We start from the raw sequence: 20,000 nt of genomic DNA, 5'->3' as shown, positions 1-20,000 counted from the left end.
GATGTCCATTGAATGTTATATTTTGGACACAAATCAGAACATGAATCGGAAAGCGAATCTGTTGTTTGACTGAATTCGATCCTGTCGCACACACATGCATTGAGGAGCGAGATCTGTCAATCAAGCAAAATTCAAAATCATTCCAAACAGGAAACTTACTGTTTTTAAGGATGTCATAAAGGACACAAACAGGCACGGAGAACTAATGTAACGTGTTTTATAAGGTGGTGTAAAAGACGCTGCGTTAACGGCGGAAAACTCACGGAATGAAATTTTTTCTCCAACTTTGAAAATCTTTATATTTTATTTTAATTAATTTATGCACTTGAACACTGGAGAACACAAATCGCCTTTTAGCACTTTCAAAACCCTTCAATTTAGAAGTACTTGGACAAAATATGAAAGCATTTTACATCATCTTGTCCAACCAAATTTGGCACTCGTCGACTCCGTCCACGTCCTTGTTTCTCAAGACTGGTGGGGTCATATGTTCGATGAACTCTTTAGTTCCTCTGCTTTCCCTCGTGCCCTTCTCATTTCCCTCTGCTAACTTTCAATGTTTTTGTTAGTTACCTGATCTTTCCCTTCCTTCAGGGTTCAGCATACCACCCTACCTGTATTACCCTCTGGTACTGGCTGGGTTTCTGGTGCAGAGCCAAGGTCAAGAGATCTTCAAAATCTATCTTGCTTACTATTATTTGCTGCTCCAGTGTTAGCACTGGGTCCTCATCAGCATCCGTCCTCGAAGAAGCTTGTAGTATCATCTCCTTGTGAGGGCTTGCTTCGGTCACTTGTCCCTCCATCAGTTCTGTAGTTCTTCAGCAATTCGTTGAGGGCTCCTCCTCATTGAAAAGTTGCATAATGGGACTGTGATCTTAAGTGCGAGTCAATACAAATACTTCCACTGTGTCATTTCGTTTTCTGTTGGTGACCATTTCCTGTTCTTATCACTTCATTGACTTCCTGCTCTGTTGATTTCTGTCTTCATCGATAATGTTCTCCACTGGTTTATTGTGACTTTCATACCATCGATGTATTTGCTGTATACGAAGTCGAGGCTCATGGAGGAGCTAGAACATAGAACGAATCAGGACAGAACAGAACCAAAGGAACAGCGGAAAGAGAGGGAGAAACACGCAACAGTGAGGGACAAAATAGAGGGAGACTTGGACAAATAAGGGATGTGGGGAAGAATGAAGGGTTAGGAGAAGACACACGGGGTGGATGAGTTGGATTTGCAGAAGCAAACTCTGAGGAAGGAAAAATTAGAAACCTAGAAAGAGGTTGGTTGGCTTACGGAGTATTAATGGGGATGGGGGCTGGCAGGATGGTCTAGACCTGGAGTTGTGCACACTCATCTTGAAGCTGTCTAGCCAGAGTTCAAATCCAGACCAAACTATAAATTGTTATCCTGATGTTTGACAGGTAGGGTGATTCATCAAGGTGTGTGCCAGAACTCAGATGGATGTTAAACAAGCATCCCGTCTGTCGGCATTAGTTGGTACCAACCGGTACAGACAAGTTTTGATTACCTCCAACACTGAAGGTGAATGGAGGTTATGTTTCCACCCTTATCAGTCTGTCTGACTGAACAGGATATCTCAAAAAGTAATGGACGGGTTATCACAAAACTTGGTGGGCAGTTTGGGTGTGTGACAAGGACGAATTGCTTCGATTTTGGTAAAGATCCGGATGCAGATCCGGTCTATCATTGAGGTACAACACGTAAACTGTTCAACCTGCTGGTGATATGTGCTCCATCATGCAATTCTCATTGGTGGTGGGAGTGAATATTGACAGCACAGACGTCACAAGCACTACATATGTATCAGCCATTTGTACCTCATCTACCTACCAGTCCTCTCCAATCTACCCTCATGCTTCTCGGTACCTTTCTAATTATAATTCAGACCGATCCGGTGTTTCTGATTTGCTTTGATTGCAGTTGTGCTCTTCTGTGGTTGGCAGGGATTATAACAATGGTGTTACTGTCACATCTGACTTGGTACTGGGGAGGTATGTCAGACATGCGCAGATGTGTTCAGAATGTTCTGGTTACCATATGGGGTGTGCGGTAAGTACCAAAGTCACCTACACTTAGAGAGAAGGCTCTTTCACCAGTTATATTCCCATGCTGTATCCTCACTTCCTTCCCTTCATCCATAAATGTACTTTTCTCATGGTATGTACTTACTAACCTCATTACTTCCATCAACTTAAAATCCACATCTACCTTTTATCATCAAATGTAAGGTCCTGACAGTATGGAGTGGTGGTACACTCATCTGTGGTGTGCAGTGAATGTGTGGTGTCATTGTGGTGGTCATCGCAGTGTGAAGCGATGCGTAGCATCCAACATGCAATATGGAACTGGTGCTCATGCTTGGTGTGCTCGTTCACGCAATGCCACATAGAACAACGTGCACGATGGAGTAGGTGCTGAAATGTGGTGTCGTGCTGCAGACTTGGTGCGTTTTTGCTCCGACGAATCATCATTGATGGCGAAGACCGAAGATTCGAAAAGATACGAAACAAGTCATTCGTATTCTTCATCTACTGGACATTGCAGGGTAAAGGTCGAAATTTATAACACCATTTTACTTGTATAATATATTACAAGAGTTCACAATCCTATTATAGCTGAGGTGGCCACAGTGGGTACTTCATGATGCATTATAGAGGAATTGTCATAATACCCTGATAAGTGATCCTCATATAAAAACAGTAAATTTTACTCATTTTCACAGCACATGACCACAGGTGTTTAAAAGTAATGAGATGTATGTGAATATCCCTGCCCTAAGTAACTCACCCATTGTATCTTGTTCCTGCAGCCATGTGGATAATGATAACAATGCTACCAACACTACTGTTAAACACAAACGATGGTGAACTGCCCCTTGGTGTACGGGACTATTTGGGGTGGATCATCTGGGCCATTGCATTTTGCATAGAGGGTGTGGCTGACCAGCAGAAGTACATCTTCCGCAAAAACCCCAAAAACCGGGTGAGCCACTCAGTATTTTCAATTTATACTGTTAAATCTCTACTATTAAATAGATGTCAACACGTGTGTGTGTGTGTGTGTATGTGTGTGTGTGTGTGTGTGTGTGTGTGTGTGTGTGTGTGTGTGTGTGTGTGTGTGTGTGTGTGTGTGTGTGTGTGTGTGTGTGTGTGTGTGTGTGTGTGTGTGTGTGTCGGTGTGTGTTTCCTCCATAACTCCAAAATGATGAAACCTATCAGCCTGAAACTTTGAATGTGCACAAAGGGAACTCCAAGGAAGTGCATGAGTGAAAAGTGGGTGTTTGGGCTAATTAAAACACCCCTTTGGAAGATAATTAACGGCCTTATTTAATTATATCCTTTACCAGGTGCATCATTGGCCACCTTGTTCAATATGGGGTCTTAAGGCGTTTCCTGGGTTACCTCGCTGGGGTCTGAAGCTGCAATGTTGTTTAGCCTGCTCAGTCATGCCTCGACTTGGAACAGGCCGCAACGATTTCTTAACGATAGTTTTTTTTTTCCACTTTCCTCACTCAAATTATCAGATGTGTGTTTATCATAGCTACCGACCGCTGGGTACATTGCGATGCTTATAAACACCTGGAGACGGCAGCGTTTATAGCTTTATTTCATTTCTGCACATGCCATAACCTCAAATTATATATTTGCTTCCTGCAATTCCTTCTTTAGCGCCTCTTGCCCTGCCTGGAGATTCAGCGCCATGCTCTGCGTTTCGCCCCGCAGTGTTTGCATATCGCTCCTGAATGCCTGCATGTTCGCATCCATGTCGCCCTTCATCGCATCCAAATTGCCGTTCATCTTGCACGCATTTTCATTTATGTTTTCCTTCATCGCTTCCATTTTGTTGCTCGCTTCGCATGCACTTTCTTTCGTTCCACGCAAGTTTGTTTTCATCTCCATCGTCCGATCCATGGGCGGATTTGCATGTGGGGGGCGTGCGTCCGCCGCCCCTGCCACTGCGCCCATTTTGGACTCTGCATTTATTTGCGGGGAATAGTCAACCTGCATAATGGGAGTGTCCTGCACGGTGATTTCGTCCTGAGCCATAGATTCTATTAACTCGTACTCTAAACCACCCTGCGCCTGCTCGTCTTGAGCTGCCATTTTGCTTATCGGTAATAAAAAAAATTCAACGCTCAGAATTTAATGGAACCGGAGGGTCGCCTCGCACACCTTGATCCGGTTCCGTTAATTTAGTTTGGAGAAGGATGAATTTGAATCCCACTTCTGACACCAGTGTTGTAGATTTCCGGCGTAGGGGCGACTGCCTTTAGCTCAATTGCGGCCACGCGCGCCCACCGAACGAGCAATCCAGTTGCAGCTTTCGGATCAACGCCGAAACCCAGCTACAGGTGTTGTTAACCACACCATAGACCAGCCAACTCTTCTGTCCACACGCAACAGGTTCGATCGCAGAATTGTCGATGTACCTAATTATTCGCACAGACAGAAATGCCGGGGAGTTACACCTCAACGGAGCCTGCACGAAAACGAGCCGCTTTCAGCAGCTCATTCCGTTTGCGATTGCCGAGCGGTTTTAAATCGCCAAGTCCCATCGGACAAGATGTACGTTTTATCGGCTATTAATCAGCCAGCTAATTATTCCGAACGCAATTATGGCAGTCGATGGAGGAAGGGACGCAACGAGCCGGTGACATTCAAAAATGGGGAACATTTATTTGCACACGTAAGCAATGCAATGAATGGGGGTTGGGGACAAGACACGAGTAAAAACCTCCAGCCGATATCTATTTATTATGTACATGCACTTGATCAGTTCTACTTGGGAGACAAGGCACCACAGACTTCCATGCAAAAACCCCAGAAAGTAAGAAAGAACTTGGCTCGTAAGCGTTTAATGTTCCTCAGAGCTGGGATGACCGAAGGAGCTCCGTGAGGCCGGGCAGGTCACCTTTGTCGTCATTGAGGCGACTCTATGGGTCTTTTGGTCGGCGACCCTCCGTATGTCTCGTCGTCAACGCGGCAGCTATTGTAACGGCGGCTTGGTTGGTCCAGGGCTGAGCAGCGTGGCCTGGTCGATCGGGCCTGGCAGACGACGCTTCAGAGGAGCGAACGGGCCTTGCTCTTTTAGAGTTGATGCTCTTTAAGAGCCCGCTCACTCCTCAGCGTAGCTCGACCGACTCGGGGCCTGATCGCTTGAACAGTCACGTAGCTTGCTGGCGACTTCTCTCTGGCTGGCGACTTCTCTCTGGCTGGCGACTTCTCTCTGGCTGGCGACTTCTCTCTGGCTGGCGACTTCTCTCTGGCTGGCGACTTCTCTCCGGCTGGCAACTTCTCCAGACTCCAATTCGACTGCGTCCACCGACCAACAATGCTCTCGGCGTTTAAACGTGCCTTTTTATAGCCCCAAGGGGAGGGGTCGCTCTGGGCTTCATCGCCCAAAATCAGCGCCCTCCCTTCTTTCACCTTTGAACCTTCACCCCCGGCTGGCTCTGCCCCGTTCGCCGTTCTGATCCGATTCTGCCGTCACACGCGGACGTGGTTAAGATCACTTTCACAATGCGGTCGTGTTTGAAATCACTTTGCCGCTGTCGAGGATGCCATCGTGTTTGTTTGTGGAGATGTTTGTTGGGGATGTTGTTGGTGAAAAGATGGCTGTGCCATGGAGATGCTGGTGAGAAGTTCGTTTGTTTGTTGAGAGAGTTGTTGTTTGTGGAGATTGGTGTTGAGGAGATGTTGGCGGTTGTGGAGAAGGCGGTGAGGAGATGATTGTTTAAAATAAAGAAAGAAAAGAATAACACGACCTCGAAGGTTCACAGCCTGGCACACGAATAATTCCCGTTATACACCGGTGGGGAAATCTAACCTGGACACACACTTATCGACATAACTGATCTTCGGGGAACCTGAATGGTGATCTGTGAATTTCCACAACCAGACTATATATTTCCACCAGGCTATATATTTCCACAACTGTAACACTATATACATATACATATGTATATAGTTATTTTTTTGATTCCAATTAGTTTTGTGGTACCACTGGCACTGTTTTTGCCGTCCAGCTGGTACGACTGCAAGAGGATAGTGATGACCACAGCAGTGGTTTGCATACTTTTCCTTGTTAAATAAGATTCGGTTCAGGTGATCACCTAATCTGTACCTCACGAAGTAGAATGAGGTGTGCCTGTGTTGGAATTTAACAGGTACTGGAATGGAATGTACATAAATGTACAGATGCTGATTTAAAAATTTTTTGGAGTGGTCTCATTTTTTTTCCCAGAGCTGTGTGTAGATATCTTCTTCTTCTTTCAGCTGCTCCCGTTAGGGGTCGCCATCGCGGATCAACCGTCTCCATTTTGCTCTATCCTCCACATCTTCCATTGACACTCCAACCGCCCGCATGTCCGCCCTAACCGCATCCATGAACCTCTTATTTGGCCTTCCTCTTCTCCTCCTGCCTGGCGGCTCCATCCTCAGCATCCTTCTCCCGAAATACTCCGCTTCCCTCCTGTGCACATGTCCAAACCATCTCAATCTCGCCTCTCTCACTTTGTCTCCAAACTGTCCAACCTGCCCTGTCCCTCTAATATCCTCCCAAAATTCCACGCAACAGTCTTCCTCCTTCAGCTTCCACCATCTGGTCCTTGGTTCAGCCCTCACTCTCTTCCTCAACCTCACCTCCAAAATCATCCTACAGACCACCAATCGATGCTGTCGAGCTACACTCTCTCCTTCCACAACCTTACAGTCTCTAATCTCTTTCAGGTTGCATCTCCTGCTTAAGATGTAATCCACCTGTGTGCACTTTCTTCCACTCTTGTCACCCTGTGTTCCTCCTTCTTCTTGAAATACGTATTTACCACTGCCATTTCCCTTCTTTTTGCAAACTTTACCACCATTTGGCCTTCCACATTTCTCTTGTTGAGACCGTACCTCCCCATCACCTCCTCATCCTCTTTATTCCCTTCCCCAACATGCCCATTGAAATCTGCTCCAATCACCACTCTTTCATCATTGGATACACTCTCCACCACTTCATCTAACTCACTCCAGAAATCTTCTTTATACTCCATCTCACACCCCATATGTGGGGCATATGCACTGATGACATTCATCATCACCCCTTCAATTTCCAACTTCACACTCATCACTCGGTCAGACACTCTCCTCACCTCCAATACCCTCTTGACATAATCTTCCTTCAGGATTATCCCGACACCATTTCTCCTCCCATCCAAACCATGGTAGAACATTTTGAAACCACCTCCAATGCTCCTCGCCTTACTCCCCATCCACTTGGTCTCTTGTACACACAGTATGTCCACTTTTCTTCTCTCCATCATATCAGCCAACTCTCGCCCTTTGCCAGTCATCGTCCCAACATTCAGAGTTCCAACTCTCACCTCCACACTTCTACCCTTCCCCCTCTCCCACTGCCTCCGGACTCGCCTTCCCCGTCTCCTTCTCCTCCTTCGCCCAGCAGTAGCACAATTTCCACTGGTACCCTGCTGACCACCGGTTCCGGTCGTTGGTAACCCGGGCCTCGACCGATCCGGTATGGAAATTCATTTTGTTGTCCGCATAATGATTTGGCATAGGTTTTTACGCCGGATGCCCTTCCTGACGCAACCCTATATACATACATATACATATACATATACATATACATATGTATAGAGACAGAGACACAGACACACAGACACACAGACACACAGACACACAGACACACAGAGACACAGAGACACAGACACACAGAGACACAGACACACAGAGACACAGACACACAGAGACACAGACACACAGAGACACACACACACAGAGACACACACACACAGAGACACACACACACAGAGACACACACACACAGAGAGACACACACACAGAGAGACACACACACAGAGAGACACACACACAGAGAGACACACACACAGAGACACACACACACACAGAGACACACACACACACACACACAGAGACACACACACACAGAGAGACACACACACAGAGAGACACACACACAGAGAGACAAACACACAGAGAGACAAACACACACAGAGAGACAAACACACACACAGAGAGACACACACACAGAGACACACACACACAGAGAGACACACACACACAGAGAGACACACACACACAGAGAGACACACACACACAGACTCTCACACACACACAGAGAGACACACACACACAGAGAGACACACACACACAGAGAGACACACACACACACAGAGACACACACACACACAGAGACACACACACACACAGAGACACACACACACACAGACACACACACACACAGAGAGACACACACACACACAGAGGCACACACACACAGAGAGACACGCACACACAGAGAGACGCACACACACAGAGAGACGCACACACACAGAGAGACACACACACACAGAGAGACACACACACACAGAGAGACACACACACACAGAGACACACACACACACAGAGAGACACACACACACACAGAGAGACACACACACACACAGAGAGACACACACACACACAGAGACACACACACACACACAGAGAGACACACACACACACACACACAGAGACACACACACACACACAGAGACAAAGAGACACACACACACACACACACAGCCACAGAGACACACACACACACACACAGAGACTCAGAGACACACACACACCCACACAGAGAGACACACACACACACACACAGAGAGACACACACACACACACACAGAGAGACACACACACACACACAGAGAGACACACACACACACACAGAGAGACACACACACACACACAGAGGGACACGTGTAGACACACACACACACACAGAGGGACACGTGTAGACACACACACACACACAGAGACACGTGTAGACACACACACACACACAGAGAGACACACACACACACAGAGAGACACACACACACACAGAGAGACACAGACACACACACACACACAGAGAGACACAGACACACACACACACACACACACACAGAGAGACACACACACAGAGAGACACACACACACACAGAGAGACACACACACACACACACACACAGAGAGACACACACACACAGAGAGACACACACACACAGAGAGACACACACACACAGAGAGACACACACACACACAGAGACAGAGACACAGACAGAGACACAGACACACACAGAGACACACACACACACAGAGACACACACACACAGAGAGACACACACACACAGAGAGACACACACACACAGAGAGGCACACACACACAGAGAGACACACACACAGAGAGACACACACACACACAGAGAGACACACACACACAGAGAGACACACAGAGACACACACACACACACACACACACACACACACACAGAGAGACACACACACACATAGAGACAGAGACAGAGACAGAGACAGACATCGATACAGAGACAGACAGAGACACAGACAGAGACACAGACAGAGACACAGACAGAGACACAGACAGAGACACAGACAGAGACACAGACACAGAGACACAGACACAGAGACACCGACACAGAGACACAGACACAGAGACACAGACACAGAGACACAGACACAGAGAGACACACAGAGACACTTAGACACAGAGGCACAGACACAGAGAGACACACAGAGACACAGACACAGAGACACAGACACAGAGACACAGAGACACAGACACAGAGACACAGACACAGAGACACAGACACAGAGACACAGCCACAGAGACACAGACACAGAGACACAGACACAGAGACACAGACACAGAGACACACACACACAGAGAGACACACACAGACACAGAGACACAGACACAGAGACAAAGACACAGAGACACAGACACAGAGACACAGACACAGAGACACAGACACAGAGACACAGACACAGAGACACAGACACAGACACACAGACACAGAGACACAGACACAGAGACACAGACACAGAGACACAGACACAGAGACACAGACACAGAGACACAGACACAGAGACACAGACACAGAGACACAGAGACACAGACACAGAGACACAGACACAGAGACACAGAGACACAGACACAGAGACACAGACACAGAGACACAGACACAGAGACACAGAGACACAGACACAGAGACACAGACACAGAGACACAGACACAGAGACACAGAGACAGAGACACAGACACAGAGACACAGACACAGAGACACAGACAGAGACACAGACACACAGAGACACAGAGACACAGACAGAGACACAGACACAGAGACACAGACACAGAGACACAGACACAGACACAGAGACACAGACACAGAGACACAGTCACAGAGACACAGTCACAGAGACACACAGACACAGAGAGACACAGAGACACACAGAGAGACACAGAGACACACAGACACAGAGACACAGACACAGAGACACAGAGACACAGACACAGAGACACAGACACAGAGACACAGACACAGAGACACAGACACAGAGACACAGACACAGAGACACAGACACAGAGACCCAGACACAGAGACACAGAGACACAGACACAGAGACACAGACACAGAGACACAGACACAGAGACACAGACACAGAGACACAGAGACACAGACACAGAGACACAGACACAGAGACACAGACACAGAGACACAGACACAGAGACACAGACACAGAGACACAGACACAGAGACACAGACACAGAGACACAGACACAGAGACACAGACACAGAGACACAGACACAGAGACACAGACACAGAGACACAGACACAGAGACACAGACACAGAGACACAGACACAGAGACACAGACACAGAGACACAGACACAGAGACACAGACACAGAGACACAGACACAGAGACACAGACACAGAGACACAGACACAGAGACACAGACACAGAGACACAGACACAGAGACACAGACACAGAGACACAGACACAGAGACACAGACACAGAGACACAGACACAGAGACACAGAGACACAGACACAGAGACACAGACACAGAGACACACAGACACAGAGACACACAGACACAGAGACACACAGACACAGAGACAGAGGCACAGAGACAGGGACACAGACACAGAGACACAGACACAGACACAGAGACACAGACACAGAGACACAGACACAGAGACAGAGACCCAGACACAGAGACACAGACACAGAGACACAGACACAGAGACACAGACACAGACAGAGACACAGACACAGACAGAGACACAGACACACAGAGACACAGAGACACAGGGACACAGACACAGAGACACAGACACAGAGACACAGACACAGAGACACAGACACAGAGACACAGACACACAGAGACACAGAGACACAGAGACACAGAGACACAGAGACACAGACACAGAGACACAGACACAGAGACACAGACACAGACACAGAGACACAGACACAGAGACACAGAGACACAGACACAGAGACACAGACACACAGAGGCAGAGACACAGACACAGAGACACAGAGACACAGAGACACAGACACAGAGACACAGACACAGACACAGAGACACAGACACAGAGACACAGACACAGACACAGACACAGACAGAGACACAGAGACACAGAGACACAGACACAGAGACACAGACACAGAGACACAGACACAGAGACACAGACACACAGAGACACAGACACAGAGACACAGAGACACAGAGACACAGACACAGAGACACAGACACAGAGACACAGACACAGAGACACAGACACAGAGACACAGACACAGAGACACAGACACAGAGACACAGACACAGAGACACAGACACAGAGACACAGACAGAGACACAGACACACAGAGACAGAGACACAGACACAGAGACACAGAGACACAGAGACACAGACACAGAGACACAGACACAGAGACACAGACACAGAGACACAGAGACAGAGACACAGACACAGAGACACAGAGACAGAGACACAGACACAGAGACACAGACACAGAGACACAGACAGAGACACAGACACACAGAGACACAGAGACACAGACAGAGACACAGACACAGAGACACAGAGACACAGACACAGAGACACAGACACAGAGACACAGACACAGAGACACAGACACAGAGACACACACACACAGAGAGACACAGAGACACACAGAGAGACACAGAGACACACAGACACAGAGACACAGACACAGAGACACAGAGACACAGACACAGAGACACAGACACAGAGACACAGACACAGAGACACAGACACAGAGACACAGACACAGAGACACAGACACAGAGACACAGACACAGAGACACAGAGACACAGACACAGACACAGAGACACAGACACAGAGACACAGAGACAGAGACAGACACAGAGACACAGACACAGAGACACAGACACAGAGACACAGACACAGAGACACAGACACAGAGACACAGACACAGAGACACAGACACAGAGACACAGACACAGAGACACAGACACAGAGACACAGACACAGAGACACAGACACAGAGACACAGACAGACACAGAGACACAGACAGACACAGACAGACACAGAGACACAGACAGACACAGAGACACAGACACAGAGACACAGACACAGAGACACAGACACAGAGACACAGACACAGAGACACAGACACAGAGACACAGACACAGACACAGACACAGAGACACAGACACAGAGACACAGACACAGAGACACAGAGACAGAGACACAGACACAGAGACACAGACACAGAGACACAGACAGAGACACAGACACACAGAGACACAGAGACACAGACAGAGACACAGACACAGAGACACAGACACAGAGACACAGACACAGACACAGAGACACAGACACAGAGACACAGAGACACAGAGACACAGACACAGAGAGAGACATAGAGACACAGAGAGACACACAGACACACAGACACAGAGACACACAGACACAGAGACACAGAGACACAGACACAGGGACACAGACACAGACACAGAGAGACAGACACAGAGGCACAGACACAGGGACACAGACACAGAGACACAGACACAGGGACACAGACACAGAGGCACAGACACAGAGACACAGGCACAGAGGCACAGACACAGAGACACAGAGACACAGACACAGAGGCACAGAGACACAGAGGCACAGAGACCCAGAGACACAGACACAGAGACACAGACACAGAGACGCAGAGACACACAGACACAGAGACAGAGACACAGACACAGAGACACAGACACAGACACAGAGACACAGACACAGAGACACAGACACAGAGACAGAGACACAGACACAGAGACACAGACACAGAGACACAGACACAGACACAGACACAGACAGAGACACAGACACACAGAGACACAGAGACACAGAGACACAGACACAGAGACACAGACACAGAGACACAGACACAGAGACACAGACACAGAGACACAGACACAGAGACACAGACACACAGAGACACAGACACAGAGACACAGAGACACAGAGACACAGACACAGAGACACAGACACAGAGACACAGACACAGAGACACAGACACAGAGACACAGACACAGAGACACAGACACAGAGACACAGACACAGAGACACACAGACACAGAGACACAGACACAGAGACACAGACACAGACACAGAGACACAGACACAGAGACACACAGACACAGAGACAGAGACACAGACACAGAGACACAGACACAGACACAGAGACACAGACACACAGAGACACAGACGCACAGACACGGAGAGACAGACACGGAGAGACAGACACGGAGAGACAGACACGGAGAGACAGACACGGAGAGACAGACACGGAGAGACAGACACGGAGAGACAGACACGGAGAGACAGACACGGAGAGACAGAGACACAGAGACAGAGACACAGAGACACAGACACAGAGACACAGACACAGAGACACAGACACAGAGACACAGAGACACAGAGACACAGACACAGAGACACAGACACAGAGACACAGACACACAGACACAGAGACACAGACACAGAGACACAGACACAGAGACACAGAGACACAGAGACACAGACACAGACACACAGACACAGAGACACAGAGACACAGACACAGAGACACACACACACAGAGACACAGACACAGACACAGACACACAGAGACAGAGACAGACAGAGACAGACACACAGAGACAGAGACACACAGACAGAGACACAGACACACAGACACAGACACAGAGACACAGACACAGAGACACAGACACAGAGTCAGAGAGACACAGAGACTCAGAGACACAGAGACTCAGAGACACAGAGACACAGACACAGAGACACAGACACACAGAGACACAGACACAGACACACAGAGACACAGAGACACAGACACACAGAGACACAGACACACAGAGACACAGACACAGAGACACAGTCACAGAGACACAGAGACACAGACACAGCCACACACAGACACAGAGACACAGACACAGACACACAGACACAGAGACACAGAGACAGAGACACAGACACAGAGACACAGAGACACAGAGACACAGAGACACAGAGACACAGAGACACAGACACAGAGACACAGACACAGACACAGAGACACAGACACAGAGACACAGACACAGAGACACAGACACACAGAGACACAGACACACAGAGACACAGAGACACAGACACACAGAGACACAGACACACAGAGACACAGACACAGAGACACAGAGACACAGACACAGAGACACAGACACAGAGACACAGACACAGAGACACAGACACAGAGACACAGACACAGAGACACAGACACAGAGACACAGACACAGACACAGAGACACAGACACAGAGACACAGACACAGAGACACAGACACACAGAGACACAGACACACAGAGACACAGAGACACAGACACACAGAGACACAGACACACAGAGACACAGACACAGAGACACAGAGACACAGACACAGAGACACAGACACAGAGACACAGACACAGAGACACAGACACAGAGACACAGACACAGAGACACAGACACAGAGACACAGACACAGAGACACAGACACACAGAGACACAGACAGAGACACAGACACACAGAGACACAGACACAGAGACACAGACACAGAGACACAGACACAGAGACACAGACACAGAGACACAGACACAGAGACACAGACACAGAGACACAGACACAGAGACACAGACACAGAGACAGACACAGACACACAGACACAGAGACACAGACACAGAGACACAGACACAGAGACACAGACACAGAGACACAGAGACACAGACACAGAGACACAGACACAGAGACACAGACACAGAGACACAGACACAGAGACACAGACACAGAGACACAGACACAGAGACACAGACAGAGACACAGACAGAGACACAGACAGAGACACAGAGACACAGACACAGAGACACAGAGACACAGACACAGAGACACAGACACAGAGACACAGACACAGAGACACAGACACAGAGACACAGACACAGAGACACAGACACAGAGACACAGACACAGAGACACAGACACAGAGACACAGACACAGAGACACAGACACAGAGACACAGAGACACAGACACAGAGACACAGACACAGAGACACAGACACAGAGACACAGACACAGAGACACAGACACAGAGACACAGACACAGAGACACAGACACAGAGACACAGACACAGAGACACAGACACAGAGACACAGACACAGAGACACAGACACAGAGACACAGACACAGAGACACAGACACAGAGACACAGACACAGAGACACAGACACAGAGACACAGACACAGAGACACAGACACAGAGACACAGACACAGAGACACAGACACAGAGACACAGACACAGAGACACAGACACAGAGACACAGACACAGAGACACAGACACAGAGACGCAGACACAGAGACACAGACACAGAGACACAGACACAGAGACACAGACACACAGAGACACAGACACACAGAGACACAGAGACACAGACACACAGAGACACAGACACACAGAGACACAGACACACAGAGACACAGACACAGAGACACAGACACAGAGACACAGACACAGAGACACAGACACAGAGACACAGACACAGAGACACAGACACAGAGACACAGACACAGAGACACAGACACAGAGACACAGACACACAGAGACACAGACAGAGACACAGACACACAGAGACACAGACACAGAGACACAGACACAGAGACACAGACACAGAGACACAGACACAGAGACACAGACACAGAGACACAGACACAGACACAGACACACAGACACAGAGACACAGACACAGAGACACAGACACAGAGACACAGACACAGAGACACAGACACAGAGACACAGACACAGAGACACAGACACAGAGACACAGACACAGAGACACAGACACAGAGACACAGACACAGAGACACAGACACAGAGACACAGACACAGAGACCCAGGCACAGAGACACAGAGACACAGACACAGAGACACAGACACAGAGACACAGACACAGAGACACACAGACACAGAGAGACACAGAGACAGAGAGACACAGAGACACACAGACACAGAGACACACAGACACAGAGACACAGAGACACAGAGACACAGACACAGAGACACAGAGACAGAGACACAGACACAGAGACACAGACACAGAGACACAGACACAGAGACACAGACACAGAGACACAGACACAGAGACACAGACACAGAGACACAGACACAGAGACACAGACACAGAGACACAGACACAGACACAGAGACACAGACACAGAGACACAGACACAGAGACACAGACACAGAGACACAGACACAGAGACACAGACACAGAGACACAGACACAGAGACACAGACACAGAGACACAGACACAGAGACACAGACACAGAGGCACAGACACAGAGGCACAGGCACACAGAGACACAGACACACAGGGACACAGACACAGAGACACAGACACAGAGACACAGACACAGAGACACAGACACAGAGACACAGACACAGAGACACAGACACAGAGACACAGACACAGAGACACAGACACAGAGACACAGACACAGAGACACAGACACAGAGACACAGACACAGAGACACAGACACAGACACACAGACACAGAGACACAGACACAGAGACACAGACACAGAGACACAGACACAGAGACACAGACACAGAGACACAGACACAGAGACACAGACACAGAGACACAGACACAGACACAGAGACACAGACACAGACACAGACACAGACACAGAGACAGAGACACAGACACAGACACACAGACACAGAGACACAGAGACACAGAGACACACAGACACAGAGACAGAGAGACACGGAGACACACAGACACAGAGACAGAGAGACACAGAGACACAGAGACACAGACACAGAGACACAGACACAGAGACACAGACACAGAGACACAGACACAGAGACACAGACACAGAGACACAGACACAGAGACACAGACACAGAGACACAGACACAGAGACACAGACACAGAGACACAGACACAGAGACACAGACACAGAGACACAGACAGAGACACAGACAGAGACACAGAGACACAGACACAGAGACACAGACACAGAGACACAGACACAGAGACACAGACACAGAGACACAGACACAGAGACACAGACACAGACACAGACACAGAGACACAGAGACACAGACACAGAGACACAGACACAGAGACACAGACACAGAGACACAGACACAGAGACACAGACACAGAGACACAGACACAGAGACACAGACACAGAGACACAGACACAGAGACACAGACACAGAGACACAGACACAGACACACAGACACAGACACAGAGACACAGAGACACAGACACAGAGACACAGACACAGAGACACAGACACAGAGACACAGACACAGAGACACAGACACAGAGACACAGACACAGAGACACAGAGACACAGAGACACAGAGACACAGAGACACACAGACAGAGAGAGACACACACACAGATTACACACAGACACACACAGACACAGAGAGTCAGACACACAGAGACACAGAGACACAGAGACACACAGACACAGAGAGAGACAGAGAGACACAGAGACACACAGACACAGAGACACACAGACACAGAGACAGAGACACAGACACAGAGACACAGACACAGAGACACAGACACAGAGACACAGACACAGAGACACAGACACAGACACAGAGACACAGACACAGAGACACAGACACAGAGACACAGACACAGAGACACAGACACAGAGACACAGACACAGACACAGACAGAGACACAGACAGAGACACAGACAGAGACACAGAGACACAGACACAGAGACACAGAGACACAGACACAGAGACACAGACACAGAGACACAGACACAGAGACACAGACACAGAGACACAGACACAGAGACACAGACACAGAGACACAGACACAGAGACACAGACACAGAGACACAGACACAGAGACACAGACACAGAGACACAGACACAGAGACACAGACACAGAGACACAGACACAGAGACACAGACACAGAGACACAGACACAGAGACACAGAGACACAGACACAGAGACACAGACACAGAGACACAGACACAGAGACACAGACACAGAGACACAGACACAGAGACACAGACACAGAGACACAGACACAGAGACACAGACACAGAGACACAGACACAGAGACACAGACACAGAGACACACGGACACAGCGAGAAACAGAGACACACAGACACACACAGACACACAGACACACAGACACAGGGACACACAGACACAGAGACACAGACACAGAGACACAGACACAGAGACACAGACACAGAGACACAGACACAGAGACACAGACACAGAGACACAGACACAGAGACACAGACACAGAGACACAGACACAGAGACACAGACACAGAGACACAGACACAGAGACACAGACACAGAGACACAGACACAGAGACACAGAGACACAGACACAGAGACACAGACACAGAGACACAGACACAGAGACACAGAGACACAGACACAGAGACACAGACACAGAGACACAGACACAGAGACACAGACACAGAGACACAGACACAGAGACACAGACACAGAGACACAGACACAGAGACACAGAGACACAGACACAGAGACACAGACACAGAGACACAGACACAGAGACACAGACACAGAGACACAGACACAGAGACACAGACACAGAGACACAGACACAGAGACACAGACACAGAGACACAGACACAGAGACACACACACAGAGACACAGACACAGAGACACACACACAGAGACACACACACAGAGACACAGACACAGAGACACAGACACAGAGACAGAGACACAGACACAGAGACACAGAGACACAGACACAGAGACACAGACACAGAGACACAGACACAGACACAGAGACACAGACACAGAGACACAGACACAGAGACACAGACACAGAGACACAGACACAGAGACACAGACACAGAGACACAGACACAGAGACACAGACACAGAGACACAGACACAGAGACACAGAGACACAGACACAGAGACACAGACACAGAGACACAGACACAGAGACACAGACACAGAGACACAGACACAGAGACACAGACACAGAGACACAGACACAGAGACACAGACACAGAGACACAGACACAGAGACACAGACACAGAGACACAGACACAGAGACACAGACACAGAGACACAGACACAGAGACACAGACACAGAGACACAGACACACAGACACAGACACAGAGACACAGACACAGACACAGACACAGAGACACAGACACAGAGACACAGACACAGAGACACAGACACAGAGACACAGACACAGACACAGAGACACAGACACAGAGACACAGACACAGAGACACAGACACAGAGACACAGACACAGAGACACAGACACAGACACAGAGACACAGACACAGAGACACAGAGACACAGACACAGACACAGAGACACAGACACAGAGACACAGACACAGAGACACAGACACAGAGACACAGACACAGACACAGAGACACACAGACACAGACACAGAGACACAGACACAGAGACACAGACACAGAGACACAGACACAGAGACACAGACACAGAGACACAGACACAGAGACACAGACACAGAGACACAGACACAGAGACACAGACAC

General features: G+C 48.7%; 1 protein-coding gene across 3 annotated transcripts in view; it reads left to right on the top strand.

Moving 5' to 3' along the window:
- LOC147028920 (uncharacterized) overlaps positions 1-20,000 on the top strand; it is a 42,622-nt gene that overhangs the window by 16,214 nt on the left and 6,408 nt on the right. For all 3 annotated transcript variants that reach the window (XM_085879788.1, XM_085879786.1, XM_085879787.1), the window contains exons 2-4: positions 1,969-2,074; positions 2,464-2,570; positions 2,835-3,007. In XM_085879788.1, the coding sequence (XP_085735914.1) occupies positions 1,980-2,074; positions 2,464-2,570; positions 2,835-3,007 (375 nt within the window). In that variant the 5' untranslated portion in view covers positions 1,969-1,979. The remainder of the gene's footprint in view (positions 1-1,968; positions 2,075-2,463; positions 2,571-2,834; positions 3,008-20,000) is intronic.

The sequence above is a fragment of the Eptatretus burgeri genome, chromosome 4 (genome assembly GCF_056783735.1).
Source record: "Eptatretus burgeri isolate ZD-2024b chromosome 4, Ebu_testis_v1, whole genome shotgun sequence".
NCBI lineage: Eukaryota > Metazoa > Chordata > Myxini > Myxiniformes > Myxinidae > Eptatretus > Eptatretus burgeri.
The sequence above is the reverse complement of the archived record's forward strand: the minus strand, read 5'-3'. Positions and strand labels throughout refer to the sequence as shown.